Genomic DNA, 17,312 nt, shown 5'->3' with positions numbered 1-17,312 from the left:
GCTTCCATATGTTTAAAGGTAGACATGCATCCATGATGGTAATTGGTTTGAACTTAATTTCTGAAGCCATGTAATGTAATGATGGTACTGATTACTATGTTATATGCAGGATCTGCATATAGGTAATGTATAAGAGCGCTTACAAGGGATCTTCCACTTTGCTTATAACTGTGGCAATTACAAGCAGAACAACAATTAGGAAGCTGGTTCATTTAGCCTGGTGTCCGTGTAGTTGACGCAGTGTAAGCCTGGGGGAAAATGCATCCTAAGTATGATTGACTATTATTTCCCTTCAATCTTAACACTAAAACCAACAAAAGGATATTGATGGGAGTCAAATGTTTTCACTAAAGTATTTAAAACTAAACAGTTAGGTATTGGTGCACAAACAGGCAAACAGACAGATGGAACAAAACAGGAAATCGAGAGACAGACCCAAGGGCATGAGGAAACTTAGCGTACATTAAAGGCAGCCACCTAAATCAGTGAGGAAAAGATGGAAGCTTCAATCAGTTTTTTGGGATAATGGCAGCCACACAGAAAGATAACATTGAACCCATTCCTTATACTCTTCACTCTAAAAAATGAAACCATACAAGTACTAGCAGAAAACAGGGTGATTTGGCCCGTAACCTGGAAGAGGGGGAAACCCATCCCTAACTATGACTCAAAATCAAGAAACAATGAAGTAAAAAGGTTAAGACATTTGATTATTTAGAAATGTTTAAGAATAGCTTTTGCATGGTAAAAATTGGAAAGAAGTATTTGAAACATATAACAGACAAGTTGTTATCTCAAATACAAAGAACACTGAAATAAAACGCAAGAGAGAAGAACAGATAATTCCCATCAAAAGAAACACAAATGGCTCTTGAATGTATGAAAAATGCTCAGTCTTGTTCTTGTTCATAAAAGAGGAATGCAAATAACTACACTGAGATACCATTTCTTCTCATGCACTAGACTGGTAAAAACATGAAAGTTGGTCAATGTACTCTACTCTTGGCAAAGCTGAGAGGAAGCAGGCACTGTCATACGCTGCTGGGGACGACCTTTATCAAGGGGAACATGACAGCACCTAGCCAATTTTCACATGCATTCACACTTTGACTCAGAATCCCAGCTCCAGAAAGCTTTCCCACAGTTGCACTGGAAAATACAAAAAGACAAGTCCCTGTCAATACCATCCGACTGGAAAAAGGAAAACAAATGCCCACCAGTACCAACAGGGGACTGACTGAATTAACTATGGTACCTCCACACGATGAAGAAGATGCAGCTGCAAAAACGAATGAGGAATATCTCTGTTATGCTATGAAGTGATCTCCATAATACAGCTAAGTGAACAAGGCCAAGAAAGGGGGAGATACAAATATTTACATATTTGTTTATATTTTTATTTAAAAATGAAAGTACAAGCCATAAAAGTATAGGTTACCTATGGGGGAAAGAGAGACTAGGTAAGGAGACAAGATCCAAGCTCTCTGAATACACCTTGCTGTATTGCACTGACTTGGAACTTTGTAAATATTTACATAGTAAAAAAATAAAAGCGATTTCTAAAAATCGAAAGTAACATGAAATAAATTAATCTAACTGTATATCCAGTTGGTGACATAACCACACGGAGGGTCACTAGTCCCAGTGAGTTTAAAACACAGTGCTGTGACTGCACACTCCTAATGGGTTATACATACACCTTAAGGACAAAAAACTATAAACAAGCCAACTTTTTTCAGTACTCAGACTGTGGGAACAGCGGCGCTGGTATTGCTAGTCTGTTCTGTGTCCTGTGGGATCCATCAAAGGAACATTTATGTTGGGCTGGCAGTTTACTAAGCTCTGTGGTGTGGGTGAGAAGAGACACAGGTATGCAGACAGATGGGGTCAGCGCCCTGGAGCCCTGATTGGTTCCATCAGGATGATCTCATAACGGATTTTATGTTTAAATAATGCCCACTTCCTAGCTCTGTCTACTGAAGAGACCTAGAAACAAGGGACAACTAGCACCTCCAGCATCCAGACTGTGGTCTCTAAACATCAGGGTCCTTGGAGAAGTGGCTGAAGCCAGATCTTGGGCAGGAAATGTCCGAAGTGAGCCTGGAACACCTGTCACACCAGAAGGCAAGGAAGCTTGCCACATTCTAGGGTCATGTGAAAAGGACTCGGCAGTCAACCTGCCTGAACTCCCACCAAGCACAGATGTACCGAAACACACCATATACATTTAGATCCATGATTCCTAATGGCACTTTTAAAACAGTCACTCCTCTGGAAGACAGAAGGGATCACCTTATTGAAAACCGTCTCATCTTGCCTTTCTTATACAATGTACCTGGGGGCAACCAAATCGTTAACGATACGTTTATCTTCACCGAAGCATTCCAGTTAATATAGGAGGGAGGAATGGCAGGATAGAATGTTGCCACTGGGTAGCCCCTAATGGTTTAAAGGACCTAGGCAATGCTCATTAATGGTTATTAACATCATAGAGATAAATGAAGAAGTCTTGCCAGTCGCCAAAACAAGCAAATACAACAATCCTTGACTCTGATAAAACCTGTCATCCTAATTACCACTTTGTAGGAAACATAAAGGTCAGTCAGACATCTTAAATAATACAAGGGGATGAAATCATCAAAATCCAGACTGTGGGAAGCTATAGGCGAAATGATCCAATTTCTTCAACAAAAAATTAAAAATACAAAAAGGAGAGGAAAAATAAAGGTAAGAGAAACAACAGCTCTACCAACCAATTGCAATGTACGGGTCTTATGTGGAATCTGATTCAAATAAACACACATATATACTTAACATAAATGTATGTATATACGTATTTATGTATGTCTGTGTGTGTAATAATAGGAGAAATAGGACATGCTTGGATATTTAATGATATTAAGGAACTACTGTTAAATTTTTTTAGGTACGCAATGGTATTGTGGTTTTCTCTTTCTTTTGTAAGTGACTTAGGAACACGCACTGAGATATCAACAGATGAAATGCTGCGATGTCTGTGACTGGCTTCAAAACACAGTGGGCGTCGTTAGGTGTATAAATCAAACAACTGGCAAGGAGCTGGGTGATGGCAACATCAGCTTCATTATAATATTCTCTTTACTACATATGTTTATATATATTTTCCATAATCAAAAAATTTCATTAAAATTGGACCTTTTTCTAAAAGTAAAAGTGTTTGGGATAAAGAATTCTTTTTTCAAAAAGTAAAAATCTGAGCTATCAAGCCATGAAAACACATGGAGGAATCTTAAGTGCCTATTACTGAGTGAAAGAAGCCAATGTGAAAAGGTTATGTACTATATGACGTCAACTGCACGAGACTCTGAAAAGATCAGCAGTTGCCAGGGGTTGCAGGGGTGGGGGGGTGACAGGCAGAGCACAGAGGATTTTTAGGGCAGTGAAGATACTCCGTATGATATTACAATGATGGGTATACGTCATTATACCTTTGCCCAAACTCATAGAAACGTACAGCACCAAGAGGGACCCTAACGTAAACTATGGACTCTGGGTGATTATAATGTGTTAGCGTAGGCTCACTGATTGTAATAAACATACCACTCTGTCGGGGGATGTTGGCAACAGAGGTGGCTATGCACATGTGGACAGGGGATATATGCAAACTCTACTTTCCTCTCAATTTTGCTGTGAACCTAAAATTGCTTTAAAAAGTAAAGTTTATTAAAAAAAAAAAAAAGTAAAAATCAAGAAGTATACACTAACTACTTCATGACCTGAATTTTTGTTTACAAGAAAATGTATCTGTACCCATCACTTTGAAATGAGATGCTCACACGCACACTCTCTAAGGTTAAAGGCCACCAGTGTTAAGATGGACTCAGCAACACCTGTGGATCACAGACACACACACTAATTCTAATCTGAGCCGTCCACGACCAAAGGGAAACACCAGGAGACACCACTGAAGTTGACAGCTCAGATTCTTAATCTCAATAAGGCCGCCCACAGAACCAGTAAGACCATACAAAACAGCCGAAGCCCTTTCAAGGAGCCAGCTACCAGAAACTTTTTGGTGGGTGAAACCGCAGTCAATAAAAGAGAAAATTATGGACATAACACTGAAGTCTCCACATCTGAAAATACCTTTAAGTGGGCCACCTCAACTCTGCTTTAGAATGAAGAGCTCAAACAATCAACTGACAAACCCAGCCACGCGAGATCTTATAAGGAAGTCTTACAGATTGTAATTTTTACAGTTATTTACTTAAAGGAATTCTATCCCCAGAGCCATCTTCACTTTAGCACACTTAGCACAAAATAAAACTGGTTTTGAGACTGGCCTATTTTTGTTCCCTGAACCCCACGTTCACAACAATCTAAGGAAATTTCAGCAAACACCGGTTATGCAGCTCTGTTTATATCTTGCCACATAACCTCAATGTTGGCAAATACTCTCCACGGGTATCTATTTTTCATAACTAAAATCTCCCTCTCAGATTTCAGCATGACTTTACGGAGACAATGCAAAGAGAAAGGGCAGATCAGAGGCAGTGGTTCCCAGAGGCCTACAGCAGCCCGCTCACCCAGCCCTCCGGGGCCCGCCAGCAGGAACTCCTGTCTCCCTATCCTCTTGACGATCGGGCGCTTCTCCTCGCTGCAGTAAGGAAACAGGTCCTGGGCGACGCCCGTGCTGTAGTTGAGGATGATGTACTGGGTGGTCAGAGCCAGGCACAAGAAGTGGCCGTCCACAGCCACGGCCAGGGGCTGCTCCGGCGTCGACACTTCCCTGACGATCTGAACCCGGTCCTCGTACACCATGAACACCTGGATGGTTCTGCGTTTGACCGAGATGATGCAGACTTCCACGCAGAACGGGTCCCCGCTCACAGGGTTCTCGTTCAAGGCGAAGGCCGTGGCCCCTTTGATGCGGGCCCCTGAGGGGACGGGCTCCAGGCTCATCATGTTGACTAGAGTTATGCAGTTGTCGCAGAGCACCAGCAGCCTGTTGAGCGCCGACGCGGCTCGCAGCTCGTTCACTGGCTTCTTGAAACCCAGGTGTCTGTGCAGCTGCTTAGTGGCAGTGAATGTGGCTGTCCCTGCGGGCAAAGTGTTCTCCTCCAGCAGGAAGTGGTAAACGAAGCAGTCGCTGGTGCCCACGTAGAGGTTCCTGCCGCAGCACTCCACGCATTCTATGTTGACGCGCTCCTTGTCGCCCATCAGCAGCTCCCGCTCAACGGCGGAGACCAGCGAAAAGGCCTTGGTGCTCATCATGTCTGCTGGCTGGTCTGTGGGAAGAGGAAAAGAAAAAAGTGAACTTAGAGTAACGAGGAATAAGCGCAACCATGTCAGGTCGCAATAAATAGACACTGATTTCTCAGTTATATTTTCAGTGAAAACAGGAAAGGAAAAAAACGATTTCCCACTTGGTCTCCTCCCACCAGACAAATGGGACAGCCCAGCAGGAGAGCACGCCCGTGTGCTGCTCATTGGGTGCCATCCTGCTCATCCTCCACAGAGCGGAGATTTAGATAGAGTTACCTGACTTTCTTCTTGGGAGATGCACCTGCGGGTAGAAGACGAGCATAGGATTCACCCATGGACAGCATAACAAAAACATTTTGGAAAAAGGCAAAAACGATCCTCACTGGTCTTCCCGAGCTTCTCTGGCCACTTGATTTTGAGTTTAACTCAACAATGGGACGCAACTACATCGTGCTGTTAAATCCTGCCCCTGGGATCTTTCCAGAAACACTGAGGCAGGAACCATGCCTTGGATTCCTTTGCATTCTTCCCGAGGATGCATGCACGTTGGCCCAAGCACCGTATTTGGCTCCCAGAGTAAACATGTTCATGTCCAAGTAGTAAAGATGGGCCTCAAGTCTCCAAGTCTCTCAGGTGGGGAGTTGAGATGGTGGATTTGTGAGAAGGCTGTGGACATGTCAGTTAACAGATTACTTCCCCTGGAAGAGAGACTGCCCCACACCCTAACCCTTGGTTCCCTGCTTCTTCCTCTGAAGAGGACTCTGGTTTCACACTCCACAAAGTCACAGGCAACAGAAATAGGCGAGACGGCCTTTCCCTGAGTTTGCAGCCGGCCAGAAAGGAGACGTACACATGGTAGTCCCTGGCATCCTCTGCAAGAGAGGGAGATCAGGTAGCTCCGAGGAGAACTGGAACACCCGGTGGACATTACAGGGAGGCTGGCTGGACTGTCCTGGCACTTCAAGCTGTCCAAACATGGGGGGGCCTCACGAGAGACTAAATGCCTTAACCCTTTAAGACATTCCAGCAGAGCCTGGAAAACCTTTTGGAAATACTCGAGAAAGATTCATGCATCAGGGAAAGGGAGGAATCAGAGAGCATTTGGGTGCCTTTCTACCCAAAGATTTTCGAACTCGATGATCTCTTATATCCCCTGTCCACTGGGGCGGCGACAGCTCACACGAGGAAGACTCCGGCTCCCTTTCCTGAGTCAACAGAAGTCCCAGGAAGGAGAGCATCCCAGGTCTGAGGATGAGGTTTTCCCACTGGACACCAGCAGAGTTCCTTCCTGGCCCTCTCCTGCCACTTGCTAGTTAAGTGACCTTGGGACACTCACTTGGCTTCTCCAGGCCTCAGTTTCCTCAACTGTAAAATGAGCGTAATAGAGGCACCCAATTCATACGATTCTTTGAGGGCTGAGAAAAGCTCATGTAAAATGCTGAAAACCTGGCACACAGAAAGCACTACGGAAAAGTGAGGTTTGATCTTATCATTAATGTGTCACTCTGAGGACCCAGCCAACTTTTGGTTTTTATTTCTCAAGCTGGGCACCAAGAGTCGAAACGATGCTGTCTCCTGCCCTCAGCTGTGGGCAATCTGTGTCCACCTCCTCGGAAAGACAGACTGAAACACACTCATGCCCCCACCCCCAGCACTTTCATGCTCATTTACAGAGCTCATCTTCACAGAGACCATGGAAGTGAGCAGTGAGGCTCAGAAGGCATCACAGAGAAGGAATTGTGTCCATCTATCTCGAAGCTGCAGGAACTCCCCGGGGTCCCAGGGAAAGCCCGTGGTTGGGAGAGGAGTGGTTTTCTAATCTCTGACACAGACAATTCTTAAACACCACCATCTGTTTCTCATGACCAGAGAGAGTCACCAAACCCCAACCTACACAGTTTTTCCATTTAAATGCTAATGAATAAAACCTAGATATTGAAATGAAGGCTAAGAAACACCTAAGTCTGTGAAAGCAAAATAATACGAGATACTTCGTCCCTCATTGACTGATCGATCAGGGTTGTTTTTTTAAAATGGTAGGATAGAGTGATTCTGCTATTTATTTTTTATTCAATTTGTTAAAACTAAAAAACAAAAACAGTTCACCCATTTCTCACATCCCCCAGCTCCCACCTCTGTTCTCTGTATTTACGAGCTTGGTTCTTTATTCTTTTATTTTTAGATTCCACGTATAAGTGATTATCATACGGTATTTATGTTTCTCTGACTTATTTCACTTAGCATAATACCCTTAAGGTCCACCCATGTTGTTGCAAACGGCGAGATTTCATTCTTTTTATGGCTGAATGATATTCCATCATACATATACACCACAATTTCTTCACACATTCATCTATCGATGGACACTGAGGTTGTTTCCATGTCTTGACTATTGTAAATGCTGCAGTGAACGTGGGGCTGCAGATGTCTTTTCAAGTTAGTGTTTTCGTTTTCTTTGGATAAATACCCACAAGTGGAATTGCTGGATCATATGTCAGTTCTATTTTTAACTTTTTGAGGAGCCTCCACTTTACTTTCCATAGTGGCTACACCAATTTACATTCCCACAAAGTGCACAAGGGTTCCCTTTTCTCCACATCCTCACTAATACCTGTTATTTCTAGTCTTTTTGATAATAGGCATTCTAACAGGTGTGAGGTAATGTCTCATTGTGGTTTTGATTTGCATTTCCCTGATGATTAGAGACGTCGAGCACCTTTTCATGTACTTCTTGGCCATCTGTATGTCTTCTTTGGCAAAATGTCTATTCAGATCTTCTGCCCATTTTTTAATCAGATTGTTTTTTTGCTCTTGAGTTATATGAGTTATTTATATATTTTGAATATTAGCCTCTTACTAGATACATGATCTGCAATTATTTTCTCCCATTCTGTAGGTTGCCTTTTCATTCTGTTGACGGTTTTCTTTGCTGTGCAGAAGTTTCAGTTTGATGTAGTCCGACTTATTGATTTCTGCTTTTGTTGCTTTTGATTTTGATGTTAGGACTCTGCTATTTAAAATGGGAATTCTATCTCTCCCTTTGCAGAAGAAAGAAAGGAACAAGCTTTGGGCACTCATAATCAAAGTCATCTATTTAACTTTTCAACTGTATACTGTCCATAATTCTAGCCTCTGCCATCACTTAGTGTAAGGGACAAACTAAACACATTTGCAGTGAAGAATATATGTAAAGAATCAAACACCTCACATTTAGTCTAAGTCCTGGGGTGGGCAGAAAAGGGGGGGAGCAAGTTGTAAGAAAAGAATTTGGTGTATTAAAAAGTCATAATTCTATAATATTTTAAACGAAATGCAATATTGTTTCATTACCTGGTAATTAGTCACTCAAGCCTTGTTAAAGATAAGTTTCCCACTACAGGCCTTTAAATAAAGGACCTGTTCTGATAATTAGATGGTAATTTCTAAAACTCAGAAGGAGAATGATGTCAGCATCATGGTGGCGTGGGACATTCCTCTTTTACCCTCCTTCTTAAACAACAAATTAGACACCCATCTGCGAACAGAAGCACCTTTGTGAGTATGTGGGATCTAGCACCGTACGCAGAGGGACCCAGGAGGAGCCTTGCCCTCCTGTGCATCTAGTACTAAACAGACAGAACGTGGTGAGGGCTGCAGAGCCAGCAAACCTGCCCAGACCCCTTTTGCCGCAGTTGGGAAAGAATCTGGAGATTACTAAACTGGGGAGACACCCACACTCAAGAGAGAATTTGCATAAGTCTAGCCTTCCTGAGGAGAGATTCCAGTGTACCATTAAAGCAAAACGAAAACAAGTTTGGTCACAGCAGAAGCAGTGGTAAGAGGAACTCCCGGCATCGTACCCCCTCCGCCCCCCTACCCCCACCAGGAAACCCTGCAGGGGGCTGAACTATCCTGCTGCAGCGACCTCTCCCACACGGCGTAAAGGATAACGGTGAGCGAGTGCCTGGCCACCACAGTTGTGTGGGATGAGGCTGGAGAAACTCTTTTTTCTCCAGGAGGACCCAGAGTACTGAGGCAGGACCTCCATGACCAGGGGGAGTGAAGACATTGGGAAAGAGGCAGATAAGAACTTCAAAGGACATTAAAGGGATGCAGTTCCTGCTGACTGCCCTTAGCAGGAAGTCCACCCATGAGCCTCTTTAAGTACCACACCCAGGGATCTCTGTCGGAGCCTGTGGGCACCCCCAACAGCCTGAGTACTAAACGCACACTTCTCCCACTCTGTGGCTGACTCCTTGTGTGCGCCTCTGTGTGTGGTGGTGAGAGAAATCTCTGGTGGACAGGCAGCATGCTCGGAAGACAGGCCACAGTCTATGCACAAGGGAGAAACCACAAACTTGAGCTATAGCTCCACCTTCTAGGAAAGAAAGAGAGGCTTCCAGTAGCCAGCATGGTGAGTTCTAAGAACCAAAGAAGACAGAAAAGGGGCTGGCCTTGTGGCATAGTGGTTAAGTTCATGTACTCCACTCCAGCAGAGGTTTGGATCCCAGACGCGGACCTACACACCACTCGTCAAGCCACCACACTATGGTGGCAACTCACAAAAAATAGAGGAAGATTGGCACAGATATTAACTCAGCTATAATCTTCCTCAAGCAAAAAGAGGAAGATTGGCAACAGATGTTAGCTCATGGCCAATTTTCCTCACCAAAAACAAAAAACACCAAAAACAAAGAAGACAGAAAAGTTTGAGAGTTCCACCACAAGAGGGAGCAAGAAGAGTGCAACAGGTGTACCCATACAAAGACAGAGAATACTGCAGATAGTAACAATACCATCCAACAGAATACCCCATCTGGAGGCAACTAGTAAAGACTTAAGGAGACGTCTGCTGCTTCAAGCACAAAAGCAGCAACACAAAACTATAAGAAACAGGAAAAATCAAAGAAACATCCCATCACAAAGACAAAATAATAATTCTCCAATAACCAAGCTCAAAGACATGAAATTTGTGATCTAGCTGATAAAGAATTCAAAATAGTTGTTTCGAAGAAACTCAGTGAGCCACAGAAAACTTAGAAAGACGATTCATCAAAATCTCAAAAGAAATACATGACCAAAATGAGATTTTTACCAAAGAGATAGAAATCATATAAGGAACTAAACAGAAATTCCAGAGCTGAAGAACTCAATGAATGAAATGAAAAATACAATAAAGAGCATATGCAGCAGAGAAGAGCAAATGGAAGACAGAATAAGTGAGCTAGAGGACAGGAATTCTGAAGTAACCCAGTTAGAGAAGAACAAATGAAAAAGAGTGAAGAAAGCCCACGTGACCTAAAGGATCCCATCAAAAGAACAAATATTAGAAAGATCGGGATTCCAGAAGGAGAAAACAGGGGGGAGGGAAGAGAAAATTAAAGAATAGCTGAGAATTTCCAAAATCTGGGGAGAAAACTGGACATCCAATTTCATGAACCTAACAGATCACCCTATTCTCTCAATGCAAAAAAAAGACCTTCTCCAGGACATATAATAATGAAACTGTCAAAAATCAAGGATAGAGAGTGGAATGACATATTCAAAGTGTTGAAAGAAAAAAGCTGCCAGCCAAGAATACTCTATCCAGCCATTATCCCTCAGATATGAAAGAGAAATAAAGAATTCCCAGACAAACAAAAACTGAGGGAGTTCACACCACTAGACCTGCACTGCAAGAAATGCTGAAAGTTCTTCCAGCTAAAATGAAAAGACGCTGATCAGCAACTTACAACAATACAACAATATGACACACTGGTAACGGTAAATATACAGTCAGACTTAGAAAAGTAAATATGTAATAGGATGGTGTGTTAACCATTTAACTATAGTATAAAGGTCAAAAGAAACGAGCATTAAAAATAATTACAGCTACTCTAACTTGTTCATGAATGCACTGTATAAAAAGGTAAATAACGACATCAAAAATATAAAAGGTAGGGAGTAAAAGGGTGAAGCTTTTGTAGATGATCTAAGTTAAGTAGCTATCAGCTTAAAAGGAACTGTTTCATCTATGAAGTGTTTTATGTAAGCCTCACAGTACTGCCATTCAAAAACCTAGAGCAGATGCATAGAAGTTAAAGGGGAAATAGAGCATATGACCACGGAAAATCGCCAGTTTACAAAGGGAAGCAGAGATGGAGGGAAAAAGAAACAATGGAAACACAAAACAACCAGAAAACAATTAATAAGATGGCATTAGTAAGTCTTCACATATCAACAGTAACTCTAAATGTAAATGGATTGAGCTCATCAATCAAAAGGCACAGAGTAGCTGGGTGGATAAAAAAAAAAATAAGACCCAACTATATACTACCTACAAGAGACTCATTTCAGCTTTAAGGACACACATAGACTGAAAGTGAAGGGATGGAAAAAGACAGTCTATGCAAGTGAAACCAAAAGAAAGTGGGGGTAGCCAAACTCACAGCAGACAAAACAGACTTGAAGGCAAAAATGGTAATAAATGACAAAGAAAGTCATTATATAATGACATAGGGGTCAATTCATTTAAGAAGATCTAATAATCATAAATCATAAATATATACACACTTAACATTGGAGCACCTCAATATATTAAGCAAATACAAACAGATCTGAAGGGAGAAACAGATAAAATAATAATAGTAGGGCACTTCAATACCCCTTTCAGCAATGGATAGATCATCCAGACAGATAATCCACAAGGAAACAATGGTCTTGAACCATACATTAGACCAAGTGGACCTAACAGACACTTACAGAACATTCCATCCACTAGAAGCAGAATACACATTCTTCTCAAGTGCACGAGAAACATTCTCCAGGGTAGACCATATGATAGGATACAAAACAAGTCTTAGCAAATTTAAGAAGACTGAAATCACACCAAGTATCTCTTCTAACCACAACAGTATGAAACTAGAATCAACAAGAGGAAAGCTGGAAAATCTACAAGTATGTGGAAATTAAACAACATGCTCTTGAATAACTGATGTGTCAAAGAACTCAAAAGCAAAATCAAAAAATATCTTAAAACAAATGAAAATGGAAACACAATATACCAAAACCTATGGGATGCTGCAAAAGCAGCTTTGAGAGGGACGTTTACAGTGATAAATGTACGTGGCAAGAAAACAGAAAGATCTCTCAAATAAATAACCTAACTTTACACCTCAAAGAAATAGAAAAAGAAGAACAAAATAAGCCGAAAGTTAGCAGAAAGAAGGAAACAGCAAAGATCAGAGAAGAAAAAATGAAAGAGACCAGAAAAATAGACAAAAATCAATGAAGCTAAGAGCTGTTTTTTTAAAAAGATAACCAAAATTGACAAATCTGTAGCTAGATTAAGAAAAAAAGACTCAAGTAAACAAAATCAGAAATTAGAGAGGAGACATTTCAACTTATACTACAAAAATACAAGGATTCATAAAAGACTACTATGAACAATTATATGTCAACAAATTGGATAACCCAGGAGAAATGGATAAATTCCTAGAAACATACAACCTACCAAAATTGAATCAGGAAGAAACAGAAAATCAGAATAGACCATTAATGAGTAAGGAGATTAAATCAGTGATCAAAAATTTCCAAACACAGAAAAGCCCAGGACCAGACAACTTTACTGGTGAATTCTACCAAACATTTAAAAAAGAATTAATGCCAATCCTTCTCAAGCTCTTCTAAAAAACTATAGAGGAGGGAACACTTCCAAATTCATTTTATGAGGAAAGCATTATCCTAATACTAAAGGCAGAAGACAACACTACAAGAAAAAAAAATTATAGACCAGTATTCCTGATGACTATATATGCAAAGATTCTCAACAATATATCAGCAAACCAAATTCAACAACACAGTATAAGGATTATACATCATGACCTAGGAGGATTTATTCCTGAGAGGCAAGGATGGTTCAACATGCACAAATCAATCAATCTGATACATCATATTAATAGAATGAAAGATAAAAATCATATTATTAATACAATAGGGGCAGAAAAAATACAACACCCTTTCATGAGTAAACTCTGAATAAATAGGGTATGGAAGGAACATACATCAACATAATAAAGCCCACATACAACATACCCAGAGTTAACTGATGTTAACAACAGTTAACATCATACTCAATGGTGAAAAACTGAAAAGCTTTTGCTCTAAGATCAAGAACAAGACGAGGGTGCTCACTCTCACCACTCCTATTCCACACAGTATTGGAAGTCCTAGCTAGAGCATTTAGGCAAGACAAAGAAATAAAAAGCATGCAAATTGGAAAGAAAGAAGCAAAACTGTCATTATTTGCAGATGATATGATCTTAAACAGAGAAAATCCTAAAGACTCAACTAAAAAACTGTTGGAACTAATCAACAATTCAGTAAACTTGCAGGATATAAAATCAACAGACACAAATTAGCTGTGTTTCTGTATGAAACATCTAAAAACAAAATAAACTATCTCATTTACAACAGCATCAAAAACAATAAAATACTTAGGAATGAATTTAACCAACAAAGTGAAAGATTTGTACAATGAAAATGACAAGATCTTGATGAAAGTAACTAAAGACACAAACGAATGGAAAGATATCTCATGTTCATGGATTGAAAAAATTCCTATTGCGAAAATGTCCATATTACCCAAAGTCATCTATAGATTCGATGCAATCCCTATCAAAAGGCCAAGGGCATTTTTCACAGAAATAGAAACACAATCCTAAAATTTGTATGGAACCACAAAAGACCCTGAATAGCCAAAGCAATCAAGAAAAAAAAGCCAGAGGCATCACACTTCCTGATTTCAATCTATACTGCAAAGCTAGAGTAATTAAAACAGTATGGTACTCACATAAAAACAGACACAGAGACCTATGGAATAGAATAGAGACTCCAGAAATAAATCACTGCTTATATGGTCACCTAATATTTGACAAGGGAGCCAAGAACCCTCAATGGGGAAAGCATAGTCTCCTCAACTAATGGTGCTGGGATAATCACATGTAGAAAAATGAAAATGGACCCCTATCTTACACCACTCACAAAAACTAACTCGAAATGAATTAAAGACCTAAATGTAAGACCTGATACCATAAAACTCCTAGAAGAAAATATAAGGAAAAAACTCCATGATGCTGAACTGGGCAATGGTTTTTTGGATATAACAAAAAGCACAAGCAACTAAAGCAAAAATGAATAAGTGGAATTATATTAGACTAAAAACCTTCTGCCCAGCAAAAGAAACAATCAACACAATGAAAAGGCAACCTACAGAATGGGAGAAAATATTTGCAAATGATGTATCAGATAAGGTGTTAATATCCAAAATATATGAAGAACTTATACAAATCAATAACCAAAAACCAACAAATAATCCAATTAAAAAATGGGCAGAATGGGGCCAGCCCAGTGGCGCAGCGGTTAAGTTCTTATGTTCTGCTTCGGTGGCCTGGGGTTCACCGGTTCGGATCCCGGGTGCGGACATGTCACCGCTTGGCAAGCCATGCTGTGGTAGGCTCTACATATAAAACAGAGGAAGATGGGCACGGATGTTAGCTCAGGGCCAGTCTTCCTCAGCAAAAAGAGGAGGATTGGTAGCAGATGTTAGCTCAGGGCTAATCTTCCTCAAAAAAAAATAGAAAAAAAAAAAAACGGGCAGAAGAGGGGCTGGCCCCGTGGCCGAGTGGTTAAGTTCATGTGCTCCACTTTGGCAGCCCAGGGTTTCGGCGGTTCAGATCCTGGGTGCAGACCTAGAACTGCTCATCAGGCTGTGCTGAGGCAGTGTCCCACACAGCACAACCAGGAGGACCTGCAACTAGAACATACAACTATGTACTGGGGAGCTTTGGGGCCTGGAGGGTTTAACAGAGCGGGGGTGGAAGGGAAAGGAGGGGGGAAGGAGGAGGAAGAGGGGGGAAGGGGAGGAGGACGGGGGGGATGAAATTAAACAGACATTTTGCCAAAGAAGATATCCAAATGGCCAAGAGGTACATGAAAATATGCTCAACATCATTAATCCTCAGGGAAATGCAAATCAAAACCACAATGAGACAGCACTTCCCAGCTGTTAAAATGGCTATCATCAGGAAGGCAAGAGATTAGTGTTGGAGATAATGTGTAAGCAAGAGACTGCATATAGCTCTTTGAATCCTTGTTTTCATTCCTTTGGCTAAATACCCAGAAGTAGAATTGCTGGATAATTTGGTAGCTCTATTTTTAATTTTTTGAGGAACCTCCATGTTGATTTCCATCATGGCTGAACCAATTTACATTCCCACCAACCATGCACAAGGGTTCCCTTATCTCCACATTCTCTCCGACGACTGAAATCTAACTGTCTCTCCGATAACTGAAAATGCTAACATAAAAATACTAACCTTTTTCTACAGATGTACAGAGAAGCATTATTTTTAGTTAACATCTGTAGCCACTGTTAAAAAGAATTTGTTGGGGCCAACCCCGGTGGCATAGTGGTTAAGTTTGCATACTCTGCTTCAGCAACCTGGAGTTCATGGGTTCAGATCCCGAGCATGTACCGACACACGGCTCATCAAGCCATGCTGTGGTGGCACCCCACACACAAAACAGAGGAAGACTGGCACAGATGTTAGCTTAGGGCCATAAAAGAGGAAGATTGGCAACAGATGTTAGCTCAGAGCCAACAATGTGTTGCTTTTGGCATCTTCTCTTTGGCTCTTGAGGGTTCCTAAACCTCAGCTCAAAAATGACAGTTCCACTCTTTCTGGCTACAGAGCAGGGTAGCAGAGATTGTGATATTACCCATAAGCTTAAAAAGGTTTTTTCTGTGTGCTTTCCTTGGAGACCTGTTACATCAGCTACATAGGGTTTAGAGGCCCTATTTCTTTTCATAGCACATAGCTGAGCCCAGGAGAGCTGATGTGCATGAATTTATGAGCCAGACAATAGCACCAGCTATATTCTGATTTCAGGGACTCTGTCTGTCCCGTAAAGTAAGCACCAGGTCCAGATGGTTCTCCTAGCAAATTCTGCCAAACACCTAGGAATCACATAACTCCAATTTTACATAATAAATTTCTCTGAGAATAAAAAAAAGAGAGAACATATCCCACCTTATTTTATGAAGCCAGTATAAAGTGTAACTTTGATATCCAAACCAGATAAGGATATAGGGAAAAGGAAAATCATAGATTATTCTTAGTCAGGAATAAACATGAAAGCAGTAGTAAATATTAGCACACTGAATCAACCAATACATACATTTTAAAAATACAGTATGACTAAGTTGGTATGCAATAGTGGTTTATGGTAATAAAATCTATTGGTTTAATTCACCATATTTACAAATTAAAAGGGAAAAAACATTATTTCAATAGGTTCAAAACAGTATTAAATACAATTCAGCACCTATTCATGACAAAAAGCTTAGCGTATTATCCTGACAAAGCTATGTAAAGTAAACAAACAAACGAAAACCTTAACAGCAGAACTGTAAAACCATTCCCTTTAAAACAAGGAACTAGACAAGGATGTCTGCTACGACCAGCTGTTATCCCCCCAAAACACGCTGAAGTCCGAACTCCCAGTACCCGTGGCTATGACCTTATGGGGAAATAGGGTCCCTGCAGATGACCAAGTTAAGACGAGGTCACGAGGGTGGGCACTAATCCAATACGACTGGAATCCTTATAAAAAGGGGAAATTTGGACACGGACACACCAAGAGGAAAGACATGTGAAGACACAGGGAGAAGACAGCCAGCTGTAAGCCAATGATCGCCTGAGGCTGCCGGGAGCTGAGGGTGGCCTGGAACAGAGTCTCCCCCAGCGCCCTCAGAAGGGACCAGCCCTGCTGACACTGGATCTCAGACCGCCACACTCCAACACCGAGAGACAATAAATACGTGTTGTTTAAGCCGCCCAGGTTGTGGTGCTTTGGCACAGCAGCCCTAGCAAACCAGCACACAGTCTCTATTGAACACTGGGCTGGAGTCTCTGCCCATTGAAAAAGCAGAGTAGTTACAACGAACTGAAAAAACAAAGACACAGAGCCATAGTTATTCACAGATGGCATTACCATTTGCACGGACACTCATAAATAAGCTATTAGAATTAATAAAAATTTAGAAATAT

At 41.2% G+C, this 17,312-nt stretch overlaps 1 protein-coding gene across 1 annotated transcript in view; it reads right to left on the bottom strand.

Moving 5' to 3' along the window:
• The window catches only part of TGFBRAP1 (transforming growth factor beta receptor associated protein 1), a 67,849-nt gene that overhangs the window by 38,464 nt on the left and 12,073 nt on the right, over positions 1-17,312 (bottom strand). Inside the window, exon 2 of the mRNA XM_023618494.2 lies at positions 4,566-5,267. Coding sequence (XP_023474262.1) covers positions 4,566-5,253 — 688 coding nt within the window. The 5' untranslated portion in view covers positions 5,254-5,267. The remainder of the gene's footprint in view (positions 1-4,565; positions 5,268-17,312) is intronic.

This window comes from Equus caballus, chromosome 15 (genome assembly GCF_041296265.1).
Source record: "Equus caballus isolate H_3958 breed thoroughbred chromosome 15, TB-T2T, whole genome shotgun sequence".
Taxonomy (NCBI): domain Eukaryota; kingdom Metazoa; phylum Chordata; class Mammalia; order Perissodactyla; family Equidae; genus Equus; species Equus caballus.
This window is presented reverse-complemented; position numbering and strand designations above follow the sequence as displayed.